General features: G+C 56.6%; 1 protein-coding gene across 3 annotated transcripts in view; it reads left to right on the top strand.

Annotated features, from left to right (window-relative positions):
• TBC1D22A (TBC1 domain family member 22A) overlaps positions 1 to 24,610 on the top strand; it is a 328,715-nt gene that overhangs the window by 286,247 nt on the left and 17,858 nt on the right. For 2 of the 3 annotated variants that reach the window (XM_036906615.2, XM_036906611.2), the window contains one exon: positions 8,089 to 8,184. The exons of the other annotated variant lie outside the window; for it this stretch is intronic. In XM_036906615.2, coding sequence (XP_036762510.1) covers positions 8,089 to 8,184 — 96 coding nt within the window. The remainder of the gene's footprint in view (positions 1 to 8,088; positions 8,185 to 24,610) is intronic. 3 annotated transcript variants of the gene reach the window in all.

Below are 24,610 nucleotides of genomic sequence, written 5' to 3'. Positions count from 1 at the left end.
TCCTCTTAAGTCTGCTTTTGCTGTGTCCCACAGGAGTTGAGGCTTAGTGTTGTTGTTGTCATTTGTTTCCATATATTGCTGGATCTCCATTTTGATTTGGTCATTGATTCATTGATTATTTAGGAGCATGTTGTTAAGCCTCCATGTGTTTGTGAGCCTTTTTGCTTTCTTTGTAGTTTATTTCTAGTTTTATGCCTTTGTGGTCTGAAAAGTTGGTTGGTAGGATTTCAATCTTTTGGAATTTACTGAGGCTCTTTTTGTGGCCTAGTATGTGGTCTATTCTGGAGAATGTTCCATGTGCACTTGAGAAGAATGTGTATCCTGTTGCTTTTGGATGTAGAGTTCTGTAGATGTCTATTAGGTCTATCTGTTCTAGTGTGTTGTTCAGTGCTTCTGTGTCCTTACTTATTTTCTGCCCAGTGGATCTATCCTTTGGGGTGAGTGGTGTGTTGAAGTCTCCTAGAATGAATGCATTGCAGTCTATTTCCCCCTTTAGTTCTGTTAGTATTTGTTTCACATATGCTGGTGTTCCTGTGTTGGGTGCATATATATTTAGAATGGTTATATCCTCTTGTTGGACTGAGCCCTTTATCATTATGTAGTGTCCTTCTTTATCTCTTGTTACTTTCTTTGTTTTGAAGTCTATTTTGTCTGATATTAGTACTGCAACCCCTGCTTTCTTCTCGCTGTTATTTGCCTGAAATATGTTTTTCCATCCCTTGACTTTTAGTCTGTACATGTCTTTGGGTTTGAGGTGAGTTTCTTGTAAGCAGCATATAGATGGGTCTTGCTTTTTTATCCATTCTCTTACTCTGTGTCTTTTGATTGGTGCATTCAGTCCATTTACATTTAGGGTGACTATTGAAAGATATGTTCTTATTGCCATTGCAGGCTTTAAATTCGTGGTTACCAAAGGTTCAAGGTTAGCCTCTTTAGTATCTTACTGCCTAACTTAGCTTGCTTATTGAGCTGTTATATACACTGTCTGGAGATTCTTTTCTTCTCTCACTTCTTATTCCTCCTCCTCGATTCTTCATATGTTGGGTGTTTTGTGCTGTGCTCTTTCTAGGAGTGCTCCCATCTAGAGCAGTCCCTGTAAGATGTTCTGTAGAGGTGGTTTGTGGGAAGCAAATTCCCTCAGCTTTTGTTTGTCTGGGAATTGTTTAATCCCACCATCATATTTGAATGATAGTCGTGCTGGATACAGTATCCTTGGTTCACGGCCCTTCTGTTTCATTGTATTAAATATATCCTGCCATTCTCTTCTGGCCTGTAGGGTTTCTGTTGAGAAATCTGACGTTAGCCTGATGGGTTTCCCTTTATAGGTGACCTTTTTCTCTCTAGCTGCCTTTAACACTCTTTCCTTGTCCTTGATCTTTGCTGTTTTAATTATTATGTGTCTTGGTGTTGTCCTCCTTGGATCCTTTCTGTTGGGGGTTCTGTGTATTTCCGTGGTCTGTTCGATTACTTCCTCCCCCAGTGTGGGGAAGTTTTCAGCAATTATTTCTTCTAAGATACTTTCCATCTCTTTTCCTCTCTTCTTCTTCTTCTGGAACCCCTATAATACGGATATTGTTCCTTTTGGATTGGTCACACAGTTCTCTTAATATTGTTTCATTCCTGGAGATCCTTTTGTCTCTCTCTATGTCAGCTTCTATGCTTTCCTGTTCTCTGATTTCAATTCCATCAATGGCCTCTTGCATTCTATCCATTCTGCTTATAAACCCTTCCAGAGTTTGTTTCATTTCTGCGATCTCCTTTCTGGCATCTGTGATCTCCCTCCGGACTTCATCCCATTTCTCTTGCGTATTTCTCTGCATCTCTGTCAGCATGTTTATGATTCTTACTTTGAATTCTTTTTCAGGAAGACTGGTTAGGTCTGTCTCCTTCTCTGGTGTTGTCTCTGATCTTTGTCTGCCTGTAGCTTTGCCTTTTCATGGTGATAGGAATAGTCTGCAGAACTGGGACGAGTGACGGCTGGAAGGACTTCCTTTCTTGTTGGTTTGTGGCCCTCCTCTCCTGGGAGAACAGCGGCCTCTAGTGGCTTGTGCTGCGCAGCTGCGCGCAGACAGGGCTTCTGCTTCCTGCCCGGCTGCTATGGAGTCAATCTCCGCTGTTGCTGTGGGCGTGGCCTGGCTCGGGCAGCTGCTCCAAAATGGTGGAGTCGCGTTGGAGCAGGAGCTGCTGGGAGGCTATTTATCTCCGTAAGGGGCCTCCCTGCTCCCTGCAGCCCAGGGGTTAGGGTGCCCGGAGATCCCCGGATTCCCTACCTCTGAATTAAGTGACCCGCCCTGCCCCTTTAAGACTTCCAAAAAGCACCCGCCAAAACAAAACAATGACCAAAAAAAAAAAAAAAAATTTTTTTAAATTAAAAAGGAAGAAAAAAAATGGCTGCTCATTTTTCTTTATTCTCCGGCGCCAGCCTCAGGCATCTGCTCACCGGTCTTGCTGCCCTGTTTCCTTGGTAGTGGGTTCCCTGTCCCTTTAAGACTTCCAAAATGCGCTCGCCAAAACAAAACAGAAAAAGAAAAAAATGGCCGCTCGCTTTTCTTATGTCCTCCGGCGCCCAGCCTCCAGTGCCCGCTCACTGTTCTTGCTGCCCTGTTTCCCTAGCATCCAGGCCCCCCTGGGCATGCACTGTGTCTGCACTCTGGCCCGGATGGCGGGGGCTGGGTGCTCGGCAGTCCTGGGCTCCGTCTCCCTCCCGCTCTGCCTATTCTTCTCTCAGTGTGAGTTGAGAGGATGGGCGCTCGGCTCCCGCCAGGCCGGGGCTTGTATCTTACCCCCTTCGCGAGGCGCTGGGTTCTCTCAGGTGCGGATGTGGTCTGGATGTTGTCCTGTGTCCTCTGGTCTCTATTCTAGGAAGAGTTGTCTTTGTTATATTTTCATAGATATATGTGGTTTTGGGAGGAGATTTCCGCTGCTCTACTCACGCCGCCATCTTGGCTCACTTTCCCCAACTTTATATTTTAATGTTGACTCATGCTGTGTTCCATTTGTCTTCATCCTTTGTGATTTACACGGTGTGAATGTGCTGCAGTGTATCTGCTCTCCCATTGAAAGACATTTGAGTTGTTTCTGAGTTTTTGACCTAAATAAAGCTCAACCTAACATTCTTGTACATGTGTCCTTATACCCACATGTTGAGATGCTCTGTCCAAGAAATTTCTGGGCTTCAGAACACGAGCATCTAGATATTCATCACCAAACTGCCCTCCAGGGTGGCTGCATCCCCCGCCTCTGGGATTCTCCCAGCTGCATCCTCTCATTCACTCTGCGTCCCTCCTAGTCCCTAGTTTTTGCCTGTCTGGAAAACAGGAGCCGACACTGCACTTCGACTCATTTGGCTCTGCACGTCCTGATCTCCAGTGAGTGTGAGCAGGTCTGTTCATGTCCATGGCCCATTTTTTTGTTAGGTAGTTTGTGTCTTACTGATTCTTAGGGGGATCTAACATGTATGTGTATGTAGTGGATGCTAACCCTGTGTAAGTCACGTATGTACTGCACATGCTTTTGCTAGTCTATGACTTAGATTCCCCTTAATTTTTCTGCCTTTGTCACATGTAAGTTTAAAATGTTTGTGTTGTCTAATTTATTGAGTTCTTAAAATTATGCTTTATGCTTTTAAGGTTTTGCTTTTACGTGTTAAATTTGGTGCTGTGTGTGGCATGAGGCAGGGACCTAAGTGGACTTTTCTGTGCAGCTAGCCAGTTGGGTCAGGGCTGCCCCCTGAGTCATGCACCGTTGCCCCGGGGACCCGCCTTCCCCACCTGCTGTGGGTCAGTACCCACATTAGTATGGGCATATCTGGTTCTCTGCTCAGGGGTCCTTCTGTCTTGGGCCCTGATCACATGGCCTTTATTACTCTCACAGAATGTCCCCGTGTCTGATGTAAATCTTCACCTTTTTCCGTAAGCTCTGGGTCATCTTGCTGTTCTTGGTTCTTTGCTCTTCAATATCAACTTTAGAATAAGCTTTGTATGCCACAAAAACCTGGTTGGTGTTTCTAATAGAAATACATCGAGCTCATAAATTAAAATGGAAGGCAGTTGACATGTTTTCGATCATGAATCTTTTTGTCCATTAACCTAGTTTATCTCTCTGTCCAATTAGGTTTTCTTTTACCTCTTTCAAAGCACTTATGTCTTTGCCATAACCGTCTGGCACACATTGGGTACATTGCTGGCTGATGAGCAGGGTGGCTCCACTCACCCAAAGGCTGCTTGCCCGCCTGTGGCCTTTCCTCAGCTCTGCCTGGGTGGGAGGGGCACCGAGTGCCGGGGTCCCCCAGGGACATGGCTTCTGTCACCAGGCTGCTTTCTTTGGTGCAAGTTTTGCCGCGTGCCTCCTACCTTATTAGACAGCTTACTGGGGGTAGTAAACCTCTGGAGACCTGGAGATTCCAGCTGTCTGGTCCAGGTGCAGAGAGATGGGGGCTTTTTTATGGTAATTTCCAAGGGCATCTGGGCTCTTGTGTGACTTGTCTGTTTCTCAGCCAGGGAGATTTATGATTTTTTAAAATGGTACTAGTTATAGGAACGGTGTTCCTCCTTGACCTCCAGGTTCCCTGACTCAGGATCCTGACCTTATTCCAGGTGAGCAATTTGGGAGGAAACCTGGCTAACGGACTTCGTTCGCAGAGAGGTCATGGGCCTGTGTGCGCCCTGTGCAGAAGCAGCCCTGACCTCACTTGTGGCTGTTCTGTCTGCCTGGTGTCACCAGGCCATGGTGCAGAGGCTGGCACTGTTGCCCTAGGGGTCGTGCAGCAGAAGCCCGGCCTGCCTCACGCCCTCCAGTAAATCGTGCCTCTCAGGGATCAGGGGCCACTCACTGGCAGTGACCTGGAGGTCCTGGGCAGACTCGCTTCTTGCCCGTCACCTTTACTGCCAATCCTGTACCTGCTGGGCTGAAAGCGGGCCTAGGGAGTGTGCAGCCACGCGTGACATACCGTCCCACAGTGGCGCTGGGCTCTGGCTGGGACTTCCTGAGCAGATGGTTCTGGAAGGAGAAAGCCAGGGTGAGCATTCCCCTGACCACAGTGGGGAGCAGCACACAGGCACAGCAGCGGGCAGGTGCTGGCCCTCATCACGTCCGCGCCGCGGATCAAAGCCCTGTGGTGCCCACTTCCTGCTTGTCAGTCCCTGGCCCAACCTGCGGGATGTCCTAGAGAAACCCCACCCACTCGGGGCCCTCACAGAGTGTGACCCCGCCTAGGCTGCTGTGGAAGGTCACCACAGGAACACCAGGCGCCAGATGCTGCCTCTGTGCTGTGCGGGGCATGAACGGGGCCAAGTGTGGACCGCGGCCCCGGGGCTTGTAAGGCAGCTGGGGGAAGAAGCCACCGAAGGCGGCTGGCGGGCTGGGGCCAGATGTGCTCACTTCCAGGTAAGAGGGGCTGAGGGGAGGTTGCAGGGGGATTTGGAGGAAAGAGGGGTCGTGGGGAAGTGTGGGAAGGCCCGTGGGGGCGTTGGGAGGGAGGGTAGGGCTGGGCAGGACACAGGGCGGACCGGCCGAGGGTCCAGAGCCCACGGGCTGTGGTGCCCTGCGTGATGAGCAAGGAGCTGCCGCAGAGCAGGCCCGGCAGGCCCTGACCGAGACCCCGTGCTGTGGCCCTGGCCTCCCAGGCTCCGCCTGCCGCTGCCGGAGGAGGACTGGGAGCCTTCCCCGGGCCCTCCCATGGTGGCTCCGGAGCGCAGGCCGGCCCAGGCAGGGCTGTGGGTCCCTCTGTGGAGCCAGCAGCCTTCTTCCCCTGCCTTCTGTCCCCAGCCACCTTCTGGGCTGCGCCCTCCCCACGGAGGCCCCTGGAATGGCTGCTTGGCACTGGTGGGAGACCCCACGGCCCTGTCTGAGCCGAGGGCCTCTGTGAGATGGTGTGGAAGCTTCTCCCGTCTGCCTGGAAGGAGACGCGGCTTCCTGCGAAGGTGCAGGGGCCGCACAGGAGCCTCCTGTTCCTGCCTGGTGGTGGGGGAGCTGCTCTGCTTTCTCAGTGGGCAAGACAGGGTCATGCTGAAATGAGTGAGATATTTGCCAGAATGTTCTCCCCCACTGTTGTGTTAAACAGGTCAGGATTCATCACTCAGAACCCTGAAGAGCCCACCTCTGACCTGGCAGAGCAGATACTGTGTGGCCCCCTGCAGAGAGGAAGGGTGGACGGCTACCCTGGGGTGGTGGCCTGCGGCCTCTAGAGCCTTGACTGTCCTGTCCCACCTGGATGCCCTTGCGCTCCCCTCTCCCTGCTCACCCCGCCCACGGGACATCTTCCCCATGCGTGCCCAGCTGTACGCCCGCCCTCGGCCTGCCGTATGGGGGCCCAGGCCCCAGGAGCAGAGCAGGGCCATGGTCACAGTTGTCCATGCTGGACATGCCCTCGGAGCCATCCGTGCTCTCGGGGGTGTTTGCCAAGTGCTGGTTCTGGCCCCAGGGCTGTGGCCGTGGGGACAGATGGGCGAGAAGCAGAACAGGCCCAGTGTCGAGACCAGCGTGGAGTGTCCCTTGGGACAGTCACTTGGGGCCAAGACTGGCTAGGTGGGTGGGGCCTTGAATGCCTTGAGGGCGAAATGCAGCTGAATCTCCGACAGCCCCAGGGTCCTCAGCTAAGCAGTGGTAGGGGAGCCGTGCCTGTTCAGGCCTCTCTGCCCCTCACCCCATCACTTTGCCCCTGACCACTCCGGCCAGAAGAGGGCCGTCCTCGTACTAGTCTGTCCCAGTGTTACCAGCTGATCTGGTGGGCAGGGCAGCCGAGCACCCAGCCCCTGGTGTGCAGAGTGTCCTATGTGAAGGTGCTCCCCTGGTCTGGGCTTTGGATTTATGTGAAAAGCAGGGAGGCATGTGGGTCTGCATTTGACCTGCCTGAGACTCCTGATCCTGGGGTTTAAGGGAGGGAATCGGCTTCTGTGCCTCTGCCCCACCTGTCCCCCCACCTCAGCAGGGGACTCAGAGGCAGGCAGGCCTGTCACAGATGCCTTCCCAGCTCTGTGGTTCTCCTTCCCCTCCCCTCCCCTTCTAGTCTGGAGCCTGGGAGGGCGCATGGCCTGGATTTGCAGGCCAGGCCTGGTGCGCCACGGCTAGAAGGCCTGGTCTGGGTTGGGCGCCCTCCCAGGGCTGGCCCACGTGGCCGAGGCCCCTTACCCACTCTGAATGGCCCCCAGCGCCCTGCTTGCCTTGGGCTGGCACCGCATTGTCCAGCTGCACCCCGACCTGCCCCAGGGTTGGGGGGCACTTCTGGGAGTCACACCCTCTTCCCTTGCAGAGCTCTGCCTGACGGCCAGCGCCACCCGGCTTGTTTGGAGATGGCTGCTTGGCTGGCTGACTGCCCCCGTCAGGAAGGCCCTGGCTGGGTGTGCGGGCCTGCAGAGGATGCAGCCCGGGTCCTCCGTGGTGCAGGCCATGGGCTGCCTGTGTGGTGTGGGCAGCGCCGCCGAGGCCCAGCCGCCCCATCACGCCCTGTGCGGCTGATGATGTTTATTGTCTAGGTTAAGCTTCATTAAAGCAGAAGCCCATTTTCCATTATGATATGAATATTTTATTTATTAAATCGCTATTTTAATATAATTTACCAAGTCACTGAAGACAAATAATCCACTTAAGAGAAGCTGTAAAACTCTATTTTTCCCTAGTGCTGTGCTCCTGTGGAAGCATGCTTGTTCTGTCTCCTGCTCGCCTCTTGCCGACAGCTCATGGGGCTGAAGAGTTCCCGCTTCCCCTGTCCCCCCACTTTCTGTGGGAAGAGCAAGAGCCCTCCGGTCAGCTCGGCTTCTGTGGGCTGTTCCTCGCTGGGCAGGCCGCGGCCTTCCTGCAGGGCTGCGGTGTAGAATCAGTCTCGAAGGATGTGCCTTTCCTGTTGTTGGCTCAACACCTCTGCCAGAGAAGAAAATGCACGACTGGTCTGCCATTCACGTCGGTCAGGCTGCTGGCACCTAAAGAGAAAATCGTACTTATTTTAATAAGGCGAGCATTTTGAAATCGAGGCATGCAGTGGAGGCGAGAGAGTCAGCACGCTGCGCCCGGCCGACCCCCGACCGAGTGGCTGGCGCGCCGCCCGCCGCCCGCCGCCCGCCTCACATCTCTGGCCTGTGTTCTCTCTTGCAGTCGGAACCGGAGGGCTTCTCCCACTTCCACCTGTACGTGTGTGCTGCCTTCCTCGTGAGGTGGCGGAAGGAGATACTAGAAGAAAGAGACTTTCAAGTAAGTGAATGCCTTTTCAAAGACCCCCAGTGGGGTTTTCTGCTGAGTCCTCAGGGTTATTTGTGGTAGAGCTGAGCTCCTGTGTGGAAGCTCATCAGGCCGGGCCTGGTCGGGCCGTGGCCACGTGGCACTGTGCCCCCGGGCTGTGTCCTGCTGCCCAGAGAATCCTCCCGGGGCCCCGTGTTCTCCGCAGACGCTGGAGGGGCCGCGGACCGGCAGCTGGGCGCTGATGCGGTGGGGAGGGTGCCGAGGCTGCCGTGGTCCCAGAAATTGCTCTCGAGCCCCAGCTCTGGGCAGCCCCATGCCGCGCATGCCTGAGGCGTAGCCCTCCCTGCACTGGCGCCCACATTCTTGTTGTGGAGAGAGGCCCTTAAACAGACGAGTGACTCCACACAAGGCTTTGCCACCCTGCCTGCCATTTCTCCTGCCTGCTCCCTACAGAGGGCCGGTACCACCAGGGTCCCTCATCTGCAGGGAGGCCCAGCCAGACTGGACACACACTGGCCATGGGGAGTGTGCTGGGCAGCTCGCGTTCTCCATAGGAAGTGCCACAAAGGGGCTAGTGTGGGACGGTGAGCCCCGCGTGGGCTGGGAGACAGGAGTTGGAGCAGCCTGGATGCAAGGGTGCGTGAGCTGCGTCCGGCGGTGCCTGGCCAGGAGTTGGTGTCAGGGTGGCCCTCGGCCCCTCCTGGACCGCCTGTTTGTGCCTCCCTTCTTCTGCCCCTCATGGGGGAGCCCGTGTCCTGGGCTGCCTGGGGCTCGGTGCATGGCCGACTGGACCCCCCGCAGAGCATCCCTGGTGGCCTTGGGGGATGGGATGGCATGCCCCACTCTCTGTCTGCCCTCCGTATTTTATCACACCCTTAAGAGACACAGTGTGTTTGCTGTGTGGCCAGAGTTGCTGCCCTGTTGTGATCACAGTGGGACTGGGCAGGGGGCCCTGGGACAGGCATAGCCAAGCAGCCCTGGGCGCCCGGAGCTGGGGGGTGAGCTGCGAGGTCGCCTCCCTACACTCATAACTGTGCTTGGTTGGAGAGTGTGTTGTGGAGAATTGAACTAAATGGGAAAGGAAATAAGAGAAAACAAAAATTAAATGAAGAAACTCGGCTCCCTGGTGAGGCATGGGGGGACTGCATTCACAGCGGTGACATTTTGGGGAATGACTCTCCACCTGTGGGAGACAGCCTGAATGACAGGCCTGGCACCCAAGTCTGCAGCCACAGAGTCTTGGTGGAAAAGGCTTTCAAAGCACTGCCTCTCCGCAAGGCTGTAATTTGCTCCCTGGGAAATACTGTGTCGCTTTAAGTCACTTCCATAGGAACAGAATCACTTTCTGAGGGGGGAGTCTTCCCAGAAGAAATGGAAACGCAGAGACCCTCCCGGCATGCACGTGGCCCCCCCTGCGGGTGCCAGGGCGGGGCGATGGGCAGTGCTCCCTGCGCGCGATTCCCAGGAACCCGGGTAGGCGGTGAGGTTGGGTGGCCGCCTCCTTCCTGGGCGCCTCAGCCTCTGAGCCCCACCTGGCCAGCCTTCTCCTCTGCTTGCGTCCAGTTCCATGAGCAGGGAGAGGGCCTGCTGAGGCTGCGTGACCCTGGGTCCTTTGGAGGGAGGGGGGCACCATCGGATGGAGGGGTAGTCACGCCCACCCTGCACTCCGGTGCCCAGGAGCTTTTCCTTTTCCCGGAGGATCCGCAGTCCCAGACCAGAGCCCCTCCTTCCTGCAGACGCCTCTGATTCTGGTCGTCGGCCCACGGGGTGCCCAGGCCGGGCCTCCTCCATCCGCCCCTCCCCACCTCTGCCAGCCCTGAGGTCCGGGCCCCCTCCTGAGCGGGCTCCTCGTGTTGGGAGATGTCGCTGGGCCCCAGGTGTCGGCGTCATGGGGGTCGTCGACTGAGTGTAAGTGCAACATCGCAAAATAGTTGAAAATAAGCCACCCGAGAAAATCACCACCTCCGTTTCATCCTGCCTTCCCTGTCTCCAGAGCCGGGCGCCCTTGCTCCGCCTGGAGAGGACGGTCCATGGAGCGCGCCCTGCCTGCATCCTGGCCAGTCACCCAGAGGCAGCGTGGATGCGGAGCTGCCCTGTGGAATCAAATTCTCCCCACGTAGGAGCTGGTGGTGTTGTTTTTGAGTTTGAAGAGAGCAAGTCCCTTAGACACAAAAGGAGGTGGCAGTGTGCTGTGTTTGGATTTTCAAAGTGAAGAAAGTAATTAATCAATTTATGGTGATCAGAGCGTGGAACTTGCAGTGAAATCATGGACTTGCTCTGCGGAGTCCTCAGGAGCCGAGAGGCCTGTAAATACTTCAAGGAATGTAATTCACGGCTGTTTGCCGACGGGTGACCAGCGTCATGAGGAGAAACGGCCCCCCATGCGTGTGTGCTGAGGGAAACCCCGGATGTCCACCCACCGAGGTGTATGAGCTGGGACTGCCTCCCCTCACCCTGTGCTACCTTAACATGCGAAAGAGGACCTCAGGTCAGCGGCCACCGCTGCCTAGGGAACTCTAGGGGCAGTCCCTTCTAAAGCCTCCGTTCGCCGTGATTCTGCAGTGTGAGGGATACATGCCTGTAAACGCTCCCTCCTCCCCTGTATGGTGTACATGCCGTGGGCATTGACAGTAGGTTCTCAGGGAGTTTGCTAGCACTGGAACCGCTGTCTGCCTTGAAGGCATTGGCTAGTTCCCACTTGGGGGCCCAACTACCTGCGTGAACACTGGCCCAGAGGGGCGGGGTGGGGTGGGGCAGGCCGGGGAAGAGCCCAGGGCCCATGCAGGCGCAGGCTGAGCCAGGACGCCTTTGCTAACATCTGGCCCCTGAACCTAAGAGAGCAAACCAGAGCAGGTGGATGGAACAGGGCGTGTGGGTCCCTGCTTGTCTGGGACTCAGCTCTGAAGGGAGCAGGGACGAAGGAAGGTCTTCCCAGAGAAAACCCGAATTCCCAACTGCGGACTCGCCCGCCCATTCCCTGGGGACTGGACCACCCCACGCTGAAACACTGACCTGAGAGCCCCGTGCCTCGCCCCAGAGGAGGCCAGCTCTCTCTAGAGGGACACATCTTAAGCACAGCCTTGAAGTTGTAAATGTCTGTGTGTCTGAAACGTCTGAAACAAAATTAAAAGGCAGTTGAAAAACAGAAAAAAATTTCTCACCAATAGGATCAAAGCCTATCTTCTATCTTTAATAAAAAAAGAACTCACACAAATAGCGAAAAAGAAAATGTTCTGGTAGGAAATGGATACAGACGGAGGAGCCGGTTCACAGACGGACTGACGCAGCTGTATCTCCCGATCGTCCGTCAGCCAAGAGTCGGCGATTAAAGCAGGTGCTCTGTCCAATTAGCAATGCTCCTACAAATGTGCTTCCTTAAAACTGATGAAGCTGGCATAAAGCAGGCATTGTTCCTTCGTTCTGCAAGGGGTGCAGTATGTAACCTTTCTGGAGTGCAATTAATAAGTGATGTTAAGAGCCTTACCTTGGTCCAGTGATTTGCCTTGTTTGCAACCATAGGAGAACAAATTGTCAGCAACCCAAACATCCAGTGTTAGAATACTTCCCTAGGTTACAATACATCACTGGTTGGAGTATTTTATAACTACCAAAAGTCATATTTTCAAATAATAATTACTGATGTGGGAAAATGCTCTCAGTATATTTCTGTACGGGGGACAAGCATCTGAAATTACAGCCACTCATGGACATACACATACATTTCTGTATATGTGTGTGCACACAGGACCATGTTTACGTGCATGCATATCTACAGTTGTACATGCATATAAATGCCCCCCCCCACATAAAATGCACACGTGGTCTACATATGCACATGCATGTAGAACACATACCACCACAACCTACCTATGCATGGGTATATAAAATACAACCTACCTACATACATGTGTACATTGCACGGCTACATGCATGTGCACAAAACATCTACATATAAACATAAGTATAAGACACGTATATATATTTATATGTGCATATGCACGTAAAAAAGGTCCCTGTTTTGCTTGTTGTTACATACCCAGAAAATGGACTGAGCAGAAACACATCACGGTGTTAGCGATACTTATTATGGATTATTTTTATTTTCTTGTTTGTTTTTATTTTCTTGTTTGAACATCGTTTAAAATCTCCATGTCCTCTCCATATGTGGTCAGCATGGTTTCTACTCAGCTGATTGCAGGTGAAGGAGGGGAGGGCCCTCTGTGAGGTCCTGGCTTGGCGCCCGTGCCGGTGGCAGTGGGCTCTGTGACCCCTGACCTTCCGCTGGACTGGGATCTCCGTGTACTCCCGTGTCCCTCAGCTCATACGCATGCACTCATGCAGACAGGAGTGCATGCCTGCCATCTGCACCTGCAGTGCCCAGTGACGCCATGCATAGGGCCTGCACATCTTTCTGTGATGAGTGAAGGAGTCCCGTTGGGAGTGGGGTGGGGGTCGAGGGGCTGTGTGGAGTGGGGGAGTGGACTGGGAGCACCTCCCAGTGCCAGCAGAAGCTGCACACGAGCTGTTGAGATCTCCCTTCCATTCCTCGTTCCCCTCCTAGTACCCCTTCCCGGGAAGTTCCCCCTCCTCGAACCATTCGGCCAGAGCACCGGTGTGCGTGTCACTCTTTGGGCCAAACTGCCTTCCCCGTGTCATCAGTTTCTCAGTCTGTGGAGGAGGGGAGGGTGAGGTCATTTCTAGTAACCATGCGGGATCTGTGAGCAAACGGGGCTGGTTCCAGTACATGACCTTTCCCCCTCCCGGCTGGCTGTCCCATCCCTGGGCCCAGCTCTGCACCCTGCAGGCCTTCCTAAGTGGGCCATACTGTAGGCCCAGAGATCTTTGGTAAAGAAATAGCCAGCGAAGACATAAAAGAATCTCTGATTTACAGAGACAGAATGACAGCAACCCTGAGCCCGCAGCTGTGGGGACACCTCACTCAGAGTGCAGAAGCCGGGTGTGGCTGCCCGTGTGGTGTGCTCGACCCCTGGGGTCCCCTTCTGTCTGAGCCACAGGGGCCCCTGAATCCCGCTTGGCTAGAGCCTTTGGGCCTCTGAAGGCCACTTGCAGCTTTAGAATCCGCTTGGAAGAGGGCGGAAGAGGACACTGGCCGGCACGGTGGGGATCTGTCACCTCCAGGGCTCTGCCCGCGGGAGAGCCACAGTACTGCTGACCATGCATCCTGAGCCCCCAGGCCCTCCAGGAGGATGGGGGAGACCTCTGCCTTCCTGTGGGCCACCCCAGCTCTTCCCATCGCCCTGACCCCGAGAGCATCAGTCAGCTGAGATTTCCCAGAACTTTTCCCCTCCTGCATCCAGGAATATGTGGGCTCCAGTTTGAGGCCACTGGAGGCTCCTCGTCCAGGAAGCCCCCGTCACTGAGTCCTCGAGTGAGGGGCCACAGCCACCCATCTGGCTTGTGCCTGGGTTGGTGGAAGGGACGTTTGCTGGCCGACAGGACCTCTGGGCACGTTGGTCCTGCTTGCATGCCTCTCCTCATGCCTGCGTTTGAGCTGCTCTGTGCCCTCCAGACAGGCTGCTGCTGTCCTGATCCCCTGGTGCGCTCACACCCAGGCCTGAGCCGATGCAGCCACGGGCATCACCCCGCCCGTGGGGTCGTAGAGCAGTCAGGGCGGGGCATCCTGCCTTCCTGGAACCACCTTGACTCTGAGACGCAGGGTGGCTTTGCTGGGCTGATGGTTCTGTATAGTTTGAATTTCATCCTGTGTTCATCTGAAGCAGCAAATGTCATGAAATGCCAGAGTGAAGATCCATTGTTTCTCTCTTCATCATTTCAAGGCATTTTATGGACAAAATTGGGTCAATCGAAAACTAATCTCTAAGTGGGTTATTGTACCTCCGTGTGCTCCTCCGGGGCGCTAGACTGTTGTGTGTGTTTACATGTGGGGGGTCTCATGGCCCTGTGTCATGGTGTGGTGTGGGATTGTGCAACTGTGTGTGCTGCATTAGCTGCTGGAACCTACTGACCGGGAGCCCTGGGGACCCAGACCTCCGCCTCCCGTGGTCTCACGTGACATCGAGGGAATTCTTCGGAGAGAGAAGTGCCTAGTGGCTGCTGGGGAGCAGGTCGATGGTTGGATGTGCTCGAGGCTGAATAAGGCAGCAGGAAGAGGAATCCTTGTCTGGGAAAACCCGTCAGCAGGAACAGCCGAGGCTGCTGCTGTGCCACTGGGCCTGGCTGCTGCCGCCTGGAGGTGGACAGGGGGCCACAGGGTAAATGAGCTGCATGAAAGTAGAGGCCGGTGCCAGGGCTCAGAAGGGAGGGCGTGGGGGCTTAGGGTCAGCCTTCAGGGGCAGCAGAGCTTCCCTTGCGGCCAAAGAAGAGTGTGTCCAACCACTTGGTATGCTTGACTGGCAGTCGGACAGTGAGCTCCTGTGTGCCCACCACCCTGACGGGCAGCATGCCAGGTGCCCGAAGTCCCTCTGTACTTCTCCAGAGCCACTCCCCCACTGAAGGGGTAATGGGCAGGGCGTGCCCTGGGGCAGTAAGGGTGTGGACGGCTGGTCCGTCCCCACGCTGCCCCCTCACTGAGCGCCCCTGTGCTCCAGCAGTGCACTGGCCCTGGCTGAGCCCAGGTGGGTCTCCTTCCTGCGAAAACAGGAGCTCAGGCTGGGAGGCCGGGGTGGACTGGGGCCTGTGTATAGGCCTGCTTCTGCCCCCTGCCTGTGCCCACCCGCCTGGGAGTGGATCCCACCTCCCAGGAGGGGTTTCCTGGGGCCCTGAGCCTCCTGAGGCTGCTGCATCCAAGGCAGATTTGCCCTCCCTGGACTGGGGCTGCCCTGGGGCACATCCCACAGACCCAGAGGGGAGGTGAGACCGGCCATGCGGGGAGAGATCTACAACCTCTTAGCTGGTTTTCTTATCAGAAGGGGGAGCTGTTGGCATTCAGGGCCCTGTGCTCACGTGGTTACTGGAAGGAGTGGTGAAATCATGGGCCGTGTAGGGCCTCAGAGCTGCCACACAAGCCCCAGAATCTCTTACCAGACGGGCAGGGGAAATCACTGACTCTTCTTCATCTTGGAAAAGCAAAGCCTTTCTCTCTATGCAGCCAGGGAACTGTTGCCGAACTAGTCGTGGAGCGAACTGCTGTTCCCCTGTGGTTTGCTTGGGTTTCTCCGCGCAACGACCCCTGTGCCTGCATCTGCACAGCATCTGGCCCCCCACCTGCCCAAATTCTCTGTCACTGTCATCAGGGAGGGTGTCCCGATTAGCGTTTGGAGGAGGTACGCTCGCCTTAGGGTCCTCCACTGAAATAACACGCTGGGCCGAGGCCGGCACCTTGTCCGTGTTGCAGGAGGACGCGGGGCCATGTAGAGCATGGACCGTGCATAGAGTGGGCTTGCTGGTGAGGCATCTGGTCTCACAGGAAGTACCTGGCCCACATTCTCACGGGCGCAGGTGGTCATTACCGTTTCCCCTGAGCTGTGCAGGCCTGGACTCAGACCCATGGATTTAGGGAGTCAGGCCTCTCCTTGCCTGCCCACCTGCTGCCCCACTGTCCACTCCACTGAGCACTCCCTATTAGCCCAGTGCCTCTGCTCAGAGGGGAGCCATGGGGCAGGAGCTGGCCGTCCCCATCCTGTCCCCGCCCGTTGCTGGGTTCCTGCCCGCCCTGACAGGGGTCCTGGTCATCACCTCTGCCCTCCCATTTGCCACGATTATTTTTCCTTTAAGAACTGAACTCACCATGCAGTTTTTGAAGAAAAGAAACGGGAGTTTGCACAAGGCTGCCGAAAATCAATTTTGTCCTGTGACTGTCCTCACATACCTGTATTTTGATTAAATCATCTCTTTCTGCCATGGGTTTCGCTTTCTCCTGAGGATGAGTGGCTGGAACCTGAGCCCCTGTGGCCCTGCTGGGCCTGGTGGCCACGGCCTTCACCCAGGCTGCTAAGCCCACCGGCTCCCGGGGAGTGCGCGAGCACCGGGCTGGTGTGTACCTCTGCCTTCCGGGCCCCGAGCTGTCAGTGGGCTCCACGGTCACAGCTGCGATGTGAGTGACAGGCATAGAAATGGGACTGTGGCCTGCGTGAAAATGCACATCCCTGTGGACAGTCAGAGCCTGAGGGCCGTGCATCTGGGTGTGGAGCAGGGCTGCGCCTGGGGCCGCTGCCCCCCACCGGCCGGATATCCAGGTGGAAGGGTTATTCTTTTTCTCTCTTTTGAAATTATACTGTAATGAATACTGTCACCTCTCAGGAAGTGGTTCCTGAACTTGGTATCACTGGGTCCTCATTGCCAGGTTTCGACCCGCTGCCGACACAGGCGTTACGTCAGCGATTCAGCGTGGGTGCCACCAGAGCTTTCTGGTTCCGTGGTCCTCACGGGAGTCCCGGCAGGTCCCGGGCCCCGAGGAGCGCGGCTTCCTGGCGCGGCAGCCTCCCCTACGACACCGCGTCCCACAGACTCCGGGGAAGGAGCTCAGGGCTCTGGCCCTGAAGGAGCAGCCGTGGGGTCTGCCTGGTCCAGGTGTTCTTCCCCCGGACACACACCTTTCAAAGTTGTTTTGTTTTACTAAAATGATTCATGAATGTATTTTTAAAAAGACAAAGCTCTGAAAGGCTTTTACCAAGGAAGAGTTATTCCCCCTGCCCCCTCCCACCACGTCCACCACGAGAGGCGGCTGATTTCAGCCTTTCAAGTTGCTGTCTTTGGCTTTGTTTTGTACTTATCTGTCCCAATTAGCTGTTTCTTGATTTTTCAGCCTTAAGTGGTGACTTCCTGCAGGAAAGGGAAGGTGAGACTTACCTTGTCTTACCGTCCACTGCCCCAGCCCGTACAGCCTCCTCCCCAGGCTCCCATAGCCTCGGCGGGTGACTCCTCCCGGCTGTGTGTTGGTGTCGTGGAGTCACTAGTGGGCTGTGGTTGTGAGGCTGCTCTTCACATCCTTGTTTCCTTAGTGTTGGCAGTTGTCTTAGTTTTCTATGAACCGTTGCCTAATTCATCCCTAACCAGTTTATGTGAAGCAGCATTCTCTCCAGTAACCCAGTGCAGCAGGCACCCTGCACACGGCGTCCCCTCGGACCGTCACTCCCTGTGTCCTTCCTGAGGGTGCCTCTTCGCCCTTGCCAGGCTGGCTGTCCTGGAGCCTGACCCCCCAGGTGCTCTTGCTTTGGCAGAGCATGCCCTGCAGGGTCTCCCTGCGTGGAACGCCAGCCCCTGGGCCCTTGAATACGCCCTTCTCTCCGTGCATCCAGTGCTGTTGCTGAGAAGGAAACTGCTCAGTGGCTCCAGTCCTTGGTTGGCCTCCTTTCTGCCCCTTTCCTTGCATCTAGGAGTTTTCTCTGCCCCCTGCCCGAGGCATCTGGCGTGTGACTTTTCATTGTCCTGCTGAGCAGTCTGGTCCATCCATCTCTGAAAATTTTCCTCAATTACGAGCTCCTGCCATATTTCTCTTTCTGCAATGGCTACCGGGAGTTTGGCCCCTCATTTCTGATCTTTTCCATGTTCAGTCTGTTTTCATCTGTTCCATCATGGCAGGGGATCTGAATGAACTGGAAGCTTTCAGAAGCCCGGGTCCTGGCCCTTGGCCCCGGAAGTCCTGACCCAGGAGGTCCAGGATAGGCCGCAGGTGACACAGAGACTCTGCCACACACGGGCAGATGCCACCTCTGCCGCCTCTGGCTCTGACATCCGTGTGCACAGGGAGCAGCGTGTGTTTGACACTGTGCCAGGATCTCATGCATCCCCGGAGGGCAGTGTCCACGGAGGTAGGACCCAGCTCCCCTAGAAGGCTGGAAACGCTGAGCCTTCCTGCAGGAGCTGAGCTTGCTGATTGGGCAGGAAGGGGCCAGAAGGGAGCATGCACCTCCTGGCTCAGCTGGGGTGCTTTGAGAAGCAGGTGGGCGTGTGCTTCCCCTGCCAGACCAGCCGCCGGGCCAGGGTGTGTTCCGTTAGCTTGAGGACCTCCCCAGTCCCATCTCTGCCTCTCTCCCAGGCAAGGACAGTGGGCAGAGACATGGCTGCTGGTGGCACCCGAGGGCTGCCTGGTGGAGGAGGGCAGAGCTCGGCACGCCACGCACCTCACCCCAGCTGACGTGCTCTTGGGCAGATGGGAGCGTCGGACTGGCTGGCAGTGGAGTGGTTGGGAGCCGACTCTGCAGCCTCCAGGAGGTCTGACCTCTTCAGGAGTCATCTCCTCGGGGAGATGATGCTGCCCACAGATCTTGCAGCCCAGACCCATGCCCCTTCCCCAGTCCACGTCCCAGCTGCACTGGAAGGGGTGGGCGAGGGGTAGTTGGCAGTGCCTCTCAAGCTCTCTGGCGAAGGGCCAGCTTTGGTCTTCTCCTCATTCATTTCAGACCATTATTTTAGTAAAATACAATAAAACGCCACGCCAGTGGTACGTTGCTCTAGGAGTTCCCAAGCCCTTGCTTTCCGTTTCTGCACTCCCATCCTCCTGGGCTGCTAATGCCCAGGCGTGGAAGAGCCCAGCTCCCACCCTACCTCTGGAGCTCCTGCTTAGAGCCTGGGGGTCTGCCTGGGTGCTCCGCACCCCCAGCCAGCCGGCCCTCAGGCCAGCCCGTTGACCGGCGACAGCCCCCTCCCGGCCTTCCCACCGCCCAAAAGGCCTCGGTGGCGCAGCTCTGCTCTAGGAGCCCAGCACAGGCCCTCCCCGACCTGGCTGCTCCCCGGCCAGCCTCAGTCCCTGGCCAGGATGCGTGCCCCTGGCCCGGGTCTCCTGCCTTCCCTGCCCCCTGCGCCCCGTCCTGCCCGACTCCCGGCGTCCTGGCTGTCGCCTTGTCCCCGTGGCTCTTGTGCTCTGATTGGGAGGGTGCCTGTCCCCTTCAGTTGAGTCAGGAGGTCCGTGTTGGCTGGAGGCGTGGTGCTGTTCGTGAGGGTGCCGGAGAATATCGAGTATCCGTGGAAAGGATCACCCCCTAAACTGCAGCTTGTGAGGAAGTCCTGCGCCTCAGTTTGGGCCCCACCTCTCCCCTCTCTCCCAGCCCTTCCTCCTCTCCACCCCCGACCCTTTCACTAAAGGAGAATCACCTTACCTGGTGGGAGGCCGGCATTTCACCTCAGGATTCACGGCCCTTCCCCTCCAGGTCTGGACCCCGCCCCCGGGCACAGCCCAGGCCTCGGAGTAACCTGCCCGCAGGTGAGGTGGAGGGCAGCCGAAAGCTGTGGAATTTGCCAGCATCTCGCCCCCTTGCTCCTTGCTGCCCGTGAATTAGTCTTGCCATTAAAGGAAAAATCACACCCACCATTCAAATCATTAATTGAAAGGCCCTTATTATCTCATTAACGCTGTTTGTGTCTAAGGCAGAGGGACTCGGAGGCTCATCTGCTCGTCCCGGAAGAAGTCTGCCTACATCTCGGCCTTAATTAAAGTGTCTTCCTCTCAGCTGTCACTGTTCTGTTTTGCCGCCTTTCCTGGACACCCAAAGGCATCTAGTGTGGGAACGGAATCCCATGGCCTGGGGGGTGGGCCCAGGGCTTTAGGGGAGCAGGCGTGGCTGCAGTGCTGGCCTGTGGGCCCCAGAGACCAGCTGGCACTGGGGAGCCTTCCTCCCACTGGCGGGTCTAGGTCTGGACTGACTGGTTTTCAGGGGCGAGACTTGGCAGGGATGGAGCTGACCTGGCGGCCTGCTCACTCGGTGGGGCTGCTGGGCCGGAGAGTGCTGCGACTTTCACAAGGGCCTGGGCTAGACAAGAGGTCACCCAGGCCCCAGGACAGCGCGTCCCCCAGGCGGGTCCTCTGGCTGCAGCTGCGATTAGCCAGATTAACTGCCCAGCTCCTGGGCCTTGCTTGTGGGAAGAACCCCACTGTGGGGCTGCAGCCACTGTCCCCTCCTCCTGCTGGTTTCACCACGGCCGGGGTTTCTGATGTGGCTGTCATACACCCCCAAGCCTCAGGGGTCTCTGCTGGGGGCTCTGCCGCAGGAAGCGGGGCTGTGGTCCGTCCCCCTCACTTGGTGGTCGTTGGTCACCGAGCATGTGCCAACACCGTCTGGGCCCAAACAGATCAGCCAGGAAGCAGGAAGGAGGTTCTCGGACCCCCCTTCCAGGGCAGTGAGGCTCGGCCAAGAGGGCCAAGTGAAAGGACTGCTAGACGCGACGGCAGTTGGGGCTACGCGTTTCCTGCAGTCCCCGCCTCCTGCCTGTGGCCACAGTCCCACCCTGGTCCTTGCCAGGACGGCCCAGCTCCGTGGCAGGGACCTCTGTGGGGCAGCTCTCCACGCCTCCTCCCCCCAGAGCCACTCGGGTGTTCTGGGCTGGCGCCTCGGAGCACCACCCTGTGAGGGGTCCCTTCACTCCCCCACCTGCCCCCACAGCACGGGGACTCGCGGGATGCTCGGCGAGTGTCAGCAAGCGGGCACTGTGGGAGCGGCCTCTGCGACTTTGACAAGGGCCTAGGAGTTCAGGTGCTGGCCTAGGAGTTCCTGCTGTCCAGACGAGGCGGCGACAGATGGCACACTAGCCCCGCTCCCCCAGAGCTCCCCAGAACTGGCTCCCCTGTCACAGTGCCCACCCAGCCTGGGATCACCACTGATCACCTCCTGGTGCCTGTGCTGTGCGTGGGGCTCCAGCACAGAGTAAGCCCGCTTGCCACAGGCCCTCACCGAGTCCTCAGGTGACATGAGAATGAAATAAGGTAAGATGAGATGGGATGAGAAATCTTCGGCCGCCTCATGACCCACTTTCAATCCAAAAGCCCTTGATCTGTACAGAAGGTTCATTTCGTTACCATAATTAGTTTGAGAATTTCAGGGCAAACATGATGATAGGATTTCTCAATTCAATTTTGGGGTATTTGTTTTTTGAGATAAAGCACACAGAAGAAGTTCATTGATCTTCTAATTCCTCATGCAAAGAAAAAATATTTGTTCTTCTCTTATTTAGTGTGTCTGATTCTCAGCTGGGCTGGTGGGGGTGGCAGGGCCTGTCCTGCCCAGACCTGGAGCATGGTGGACATCCAGCCGGGCCGGCTGCTGCGGGGCCTCTGCGCCCGCCATTCCCGTGCCCCTTGCAGCACGCAGACAGGACACATGCTGCCTTTTTGGGGAGCTGAGAACCCGTCTTTCTTTCTCTACTGGGGCTCTCTGTGATTTGGGAGGCTCTCTGCTCCTATTCTCACGCTCAGCGCCCCAAAGCTGGGACCTCTCCCTGCTGAGCACCTCCAGCCCTCAGTGAACCTCACAGCTGAGATGCGGCTGCGTCCTCTCTGGGGCTGTGTCTCCACCTGAGCAGGGGCTACAGACCCCTCCCAGGGCTGCTGTGAGTGTGGGGGCCCACAGGTGGAGTGTCCTCAGTTGTGTCACTGTCACCTGATAAGGTTCCTAGTGGCCCCCTGTAATTCTGAGGCCTGGGAGCCCTGGAGATATGACCCAGGAACCCCTGTCCTGGTCAGGGCATCTCAGAGGCAGAGCCTCTCAGGTGTCTCCCAGCCCTGTCGCTCTTTGGGGAGGGTTGCCCGGGTCACGGCTTGGGAAGGTGGCCCTGAGTGTACTGACCAGTCTGCTGCCTGCTGTGTGCTCTGTGCTGTGCGTGTTCCGGCGAAGAGCGCAGGGCACCTCTGGGCCTGCTGAGCCTCCTGGGGGCCAGGGCAGGCAGTGGGCAGCGGTCACCTGCTGCTGGGCCTGGCACTGGCGTGTCTTCCTGGGGAAGCTGGGGACCCTGAGGGTCCGCAGCCCCCAAGTCCCTCCTGCTCTGCTCTTGTGGGAGCTCCGCATGCCTTCTCCCCCCGTCTGGGCTTGCACGTGCCTGGGGAGCCTCCTCGGGGGCCTCAGGGGTTAGTGGACAGCTCTGTGCTTCCCAGCAGCAGCCCACAATACGTGTCTAGCTTCTCCAGCCGTGGCCTGGCCTGGGACTGGCCCTTTGACCTGGCTAGGGCCCTCACAAATCCCATGCTGAGCTTGTGCCGGGAGCTGTCCTTGGGTATTTTATTTACTGTGGGCACACACTTGAGTCACATGGGACTCATGCAGTGACCGGGTAGCTACCAGAACTGTGGCCTCCAGAGGCCGGGCCCCCCGGTTCTGTGCTGCCCATGTAGCTGAGGACACAGGGAAGGGAGCGTCTCAGGCTGCTGTTGGCAGGAGCCCCGAGTACCATGTGTGGCCACACCTCCCACCCCTGCTTTTGGGGTACGGGCTCATGGCAGGAGAGTCCTGGAGCTTCCTTGGTGGGGCAGCCTTGGGGCAGTTGCTCTGGGGTTGTGAATGTTCCCGCACACAGTAGGGTCACTGTCCCTCCTGTCCCCCACAGTGGGCCTCACAGAGGGTGGCCTTTCCAGCAGCCTCAGGGCAACGGGTCAGCCCCCATCCACAGCACTCCCTCACCTGCCCTCCCACCACTTTGCAGGAGGCTGGCTGCCCAGCCGGGAGTCCGTGTCCGGCCTGCTTGTGCTCAGTGTTGCTGTGGAAGGGGCTCTGCTCTCAGTGCCGTGTGTTATGTCTCCAAATAATCCTGTTGTAATAAACTTAATTCCTGCCAGAACATGCATGCCAGCCTGTGAACCTGTCACAAAGTCAAATAATGTGACATCTCCTATTACATTATCACTCTTGATTAGAATCTCACTCTTAAATACCAGTCTGTGATTGTGTCTGCACTCCCTGCCACATTAATATCTTTTTATAATCATTATCAGATGACACCTCTGTCACTTTGGAGATGTGTAGCTAGGAGCAGCGATGACGCCCTAGATGAAGCCCAGCAATTTTTAAAGCAATTTTCTCCTCATTGGGAGCAGTGGACATAATTTTGAGCAGAAATAGAGCTGTATGTATTTAGAAATCAATTGCGGAAATCAAATCGCTCCAGCTCCACACGTCGTGGCTGCATCGTCCCCTCATTCCGAGGTGGCCCTGCTGGCTCCACGCCCTTGCTGCTGGCCTCCAGTTGTGAGAAGGGGGCCATTTCCGGGAACAGGCTGCGCTCTTAGTGCGTCCCTGCTGGGCAGCTGGCCTGGGGGGTGGGCAGGTGCTCCTGCTGGCTCTCCTCTGCCCGCAGCCCCAGCGGCCTGGAGATGGTGGCTCTGCTCTGGGAGCAGTGCTGCAGGCTCTCTGCTGGCACCCTGGGTCCACACCGGTGGCGGGCTGCTTGCCGTGTGCTTCTGCATGCTGAGGTGGCTCATCAGTGAAAACGTGACCCCCTGAAAAATGAGCATCCCACAGTTGCCAGCCAACGGGCAACCTTGAGCAGGTGCTGAGCTGGAGGGGCCTGGGGCTCGGGCTCTGGTGCCCTGGGGTCAGGGCCACCACAGCCACTCGCAGGCTGGGAGCCTTGATCAGATCACCTGTCCTCAGGTCCCAGTCTCCCGAGCAAGAAGGGTGCTGAGCTCGGGTCCTGACGGCTGCCTCGGGTCTGCCTTCTGTGTTGTTCACTGTGCTCTTCACGTGCATGTTTTTAATCTTTGGAAATGACTCTACCAGGGGGTGGGGGTGTGTCCAAATCCAGGGTTTGAGGAGACTGACCTGACCAGTCTGCCCTGGACAGGTGCCTGGGAAGCCCCTCCCAGCCGCCCAGGTTGAAAGTGGGTGCCATGATTCCCAAAAAGGAAATAGGGCCACACGAAAGTTTTACCAAATACCTGTTTCGGGGGGCTTGATTTTTCCTTTGTTGCTTGTGTTGAAAAGTTGGATATTTTGGTGGCGTTTTCTGAGGGAGGGAGGGAGGTGCTTGGGTAATATCTTTAAAGGCTACAGTATATGTGTCATAGATCTCAGCTGGACAATATTCTGTGATTGTGACGGTGATTTCTGTTCTCCAAAGTGGTCACCTGGCATGTTATGTGTTCCGATGTTCATGCATCAGTTTTATCAGTAATGGTGCTAACTGACGTGAGCTGCACAGGCCTCTTTGTGGGCCCAGCCCCTCCAGGCACTGGGTGGTGTACCTGCGTCTGCACAGTGTGATCAGGCCCCGGGCCCCCAGCCCCACCGCCAGGACGGGATGGCTGCTTGTGGATGGAGCCTGCCTCCAGGTTCCCAGGGGGAAGAATAGAACCCCAGGGCCCACTTTCAGGCCCCTCTCGGAAGCTGCTCTGTTTACCTCCCACCCACCCGTCCACAGCTCAACACTGGACACATGCCCTGCTGCTCTCAGTCAAATACCAGGACGTTCCCTAGGCCCGTGGGCCCAGTCTGCCTGAGCCTACACCCTCAGGGAGCTTAGAGGCAGGGGGAAGGGCCTTGGTAGGATCCTCCGCAGGCCCTGGGGGTCAGTGCACACCTCACCAGGAAAAGATGCTGGGGCCTAAGCCGTGGCCTCCAGGAGAGCCCCTTCTGGAAACCCCAGGAGGGGCACCGTGCAGCTGGATCAGACTTGGGGCCCTCGCCCCATCCCAGCTGGCCAGCTTGGGCCCCTCAGTGTCCCCTCCGTCACCGAGGACGCTGGTGGAGCAAACGGGGGTGGGGACTGGGAGAATCTCCTCTTTAAACCTTTCTGAGAGTTGATGCAGACCTAAAAG

Source organism: Manis pentadactyla, chromosome 10, assembly GCF_030020395.1.
Source record: "Manis pentadactyla isolate mManPen7 chromosome 10, mManPen7.hap1, whole genome shotgun sequence".
In the NCBI taxonomy this organism is placed as follows: Eukaryota; Metazoa; Chordata; class Mammalia; order Pholidota; family Manidae; genus Manis; species Manis pentadactyla.
This window is presented reverse-complemented; position numbering and strand designations above follow the sequence as displayed.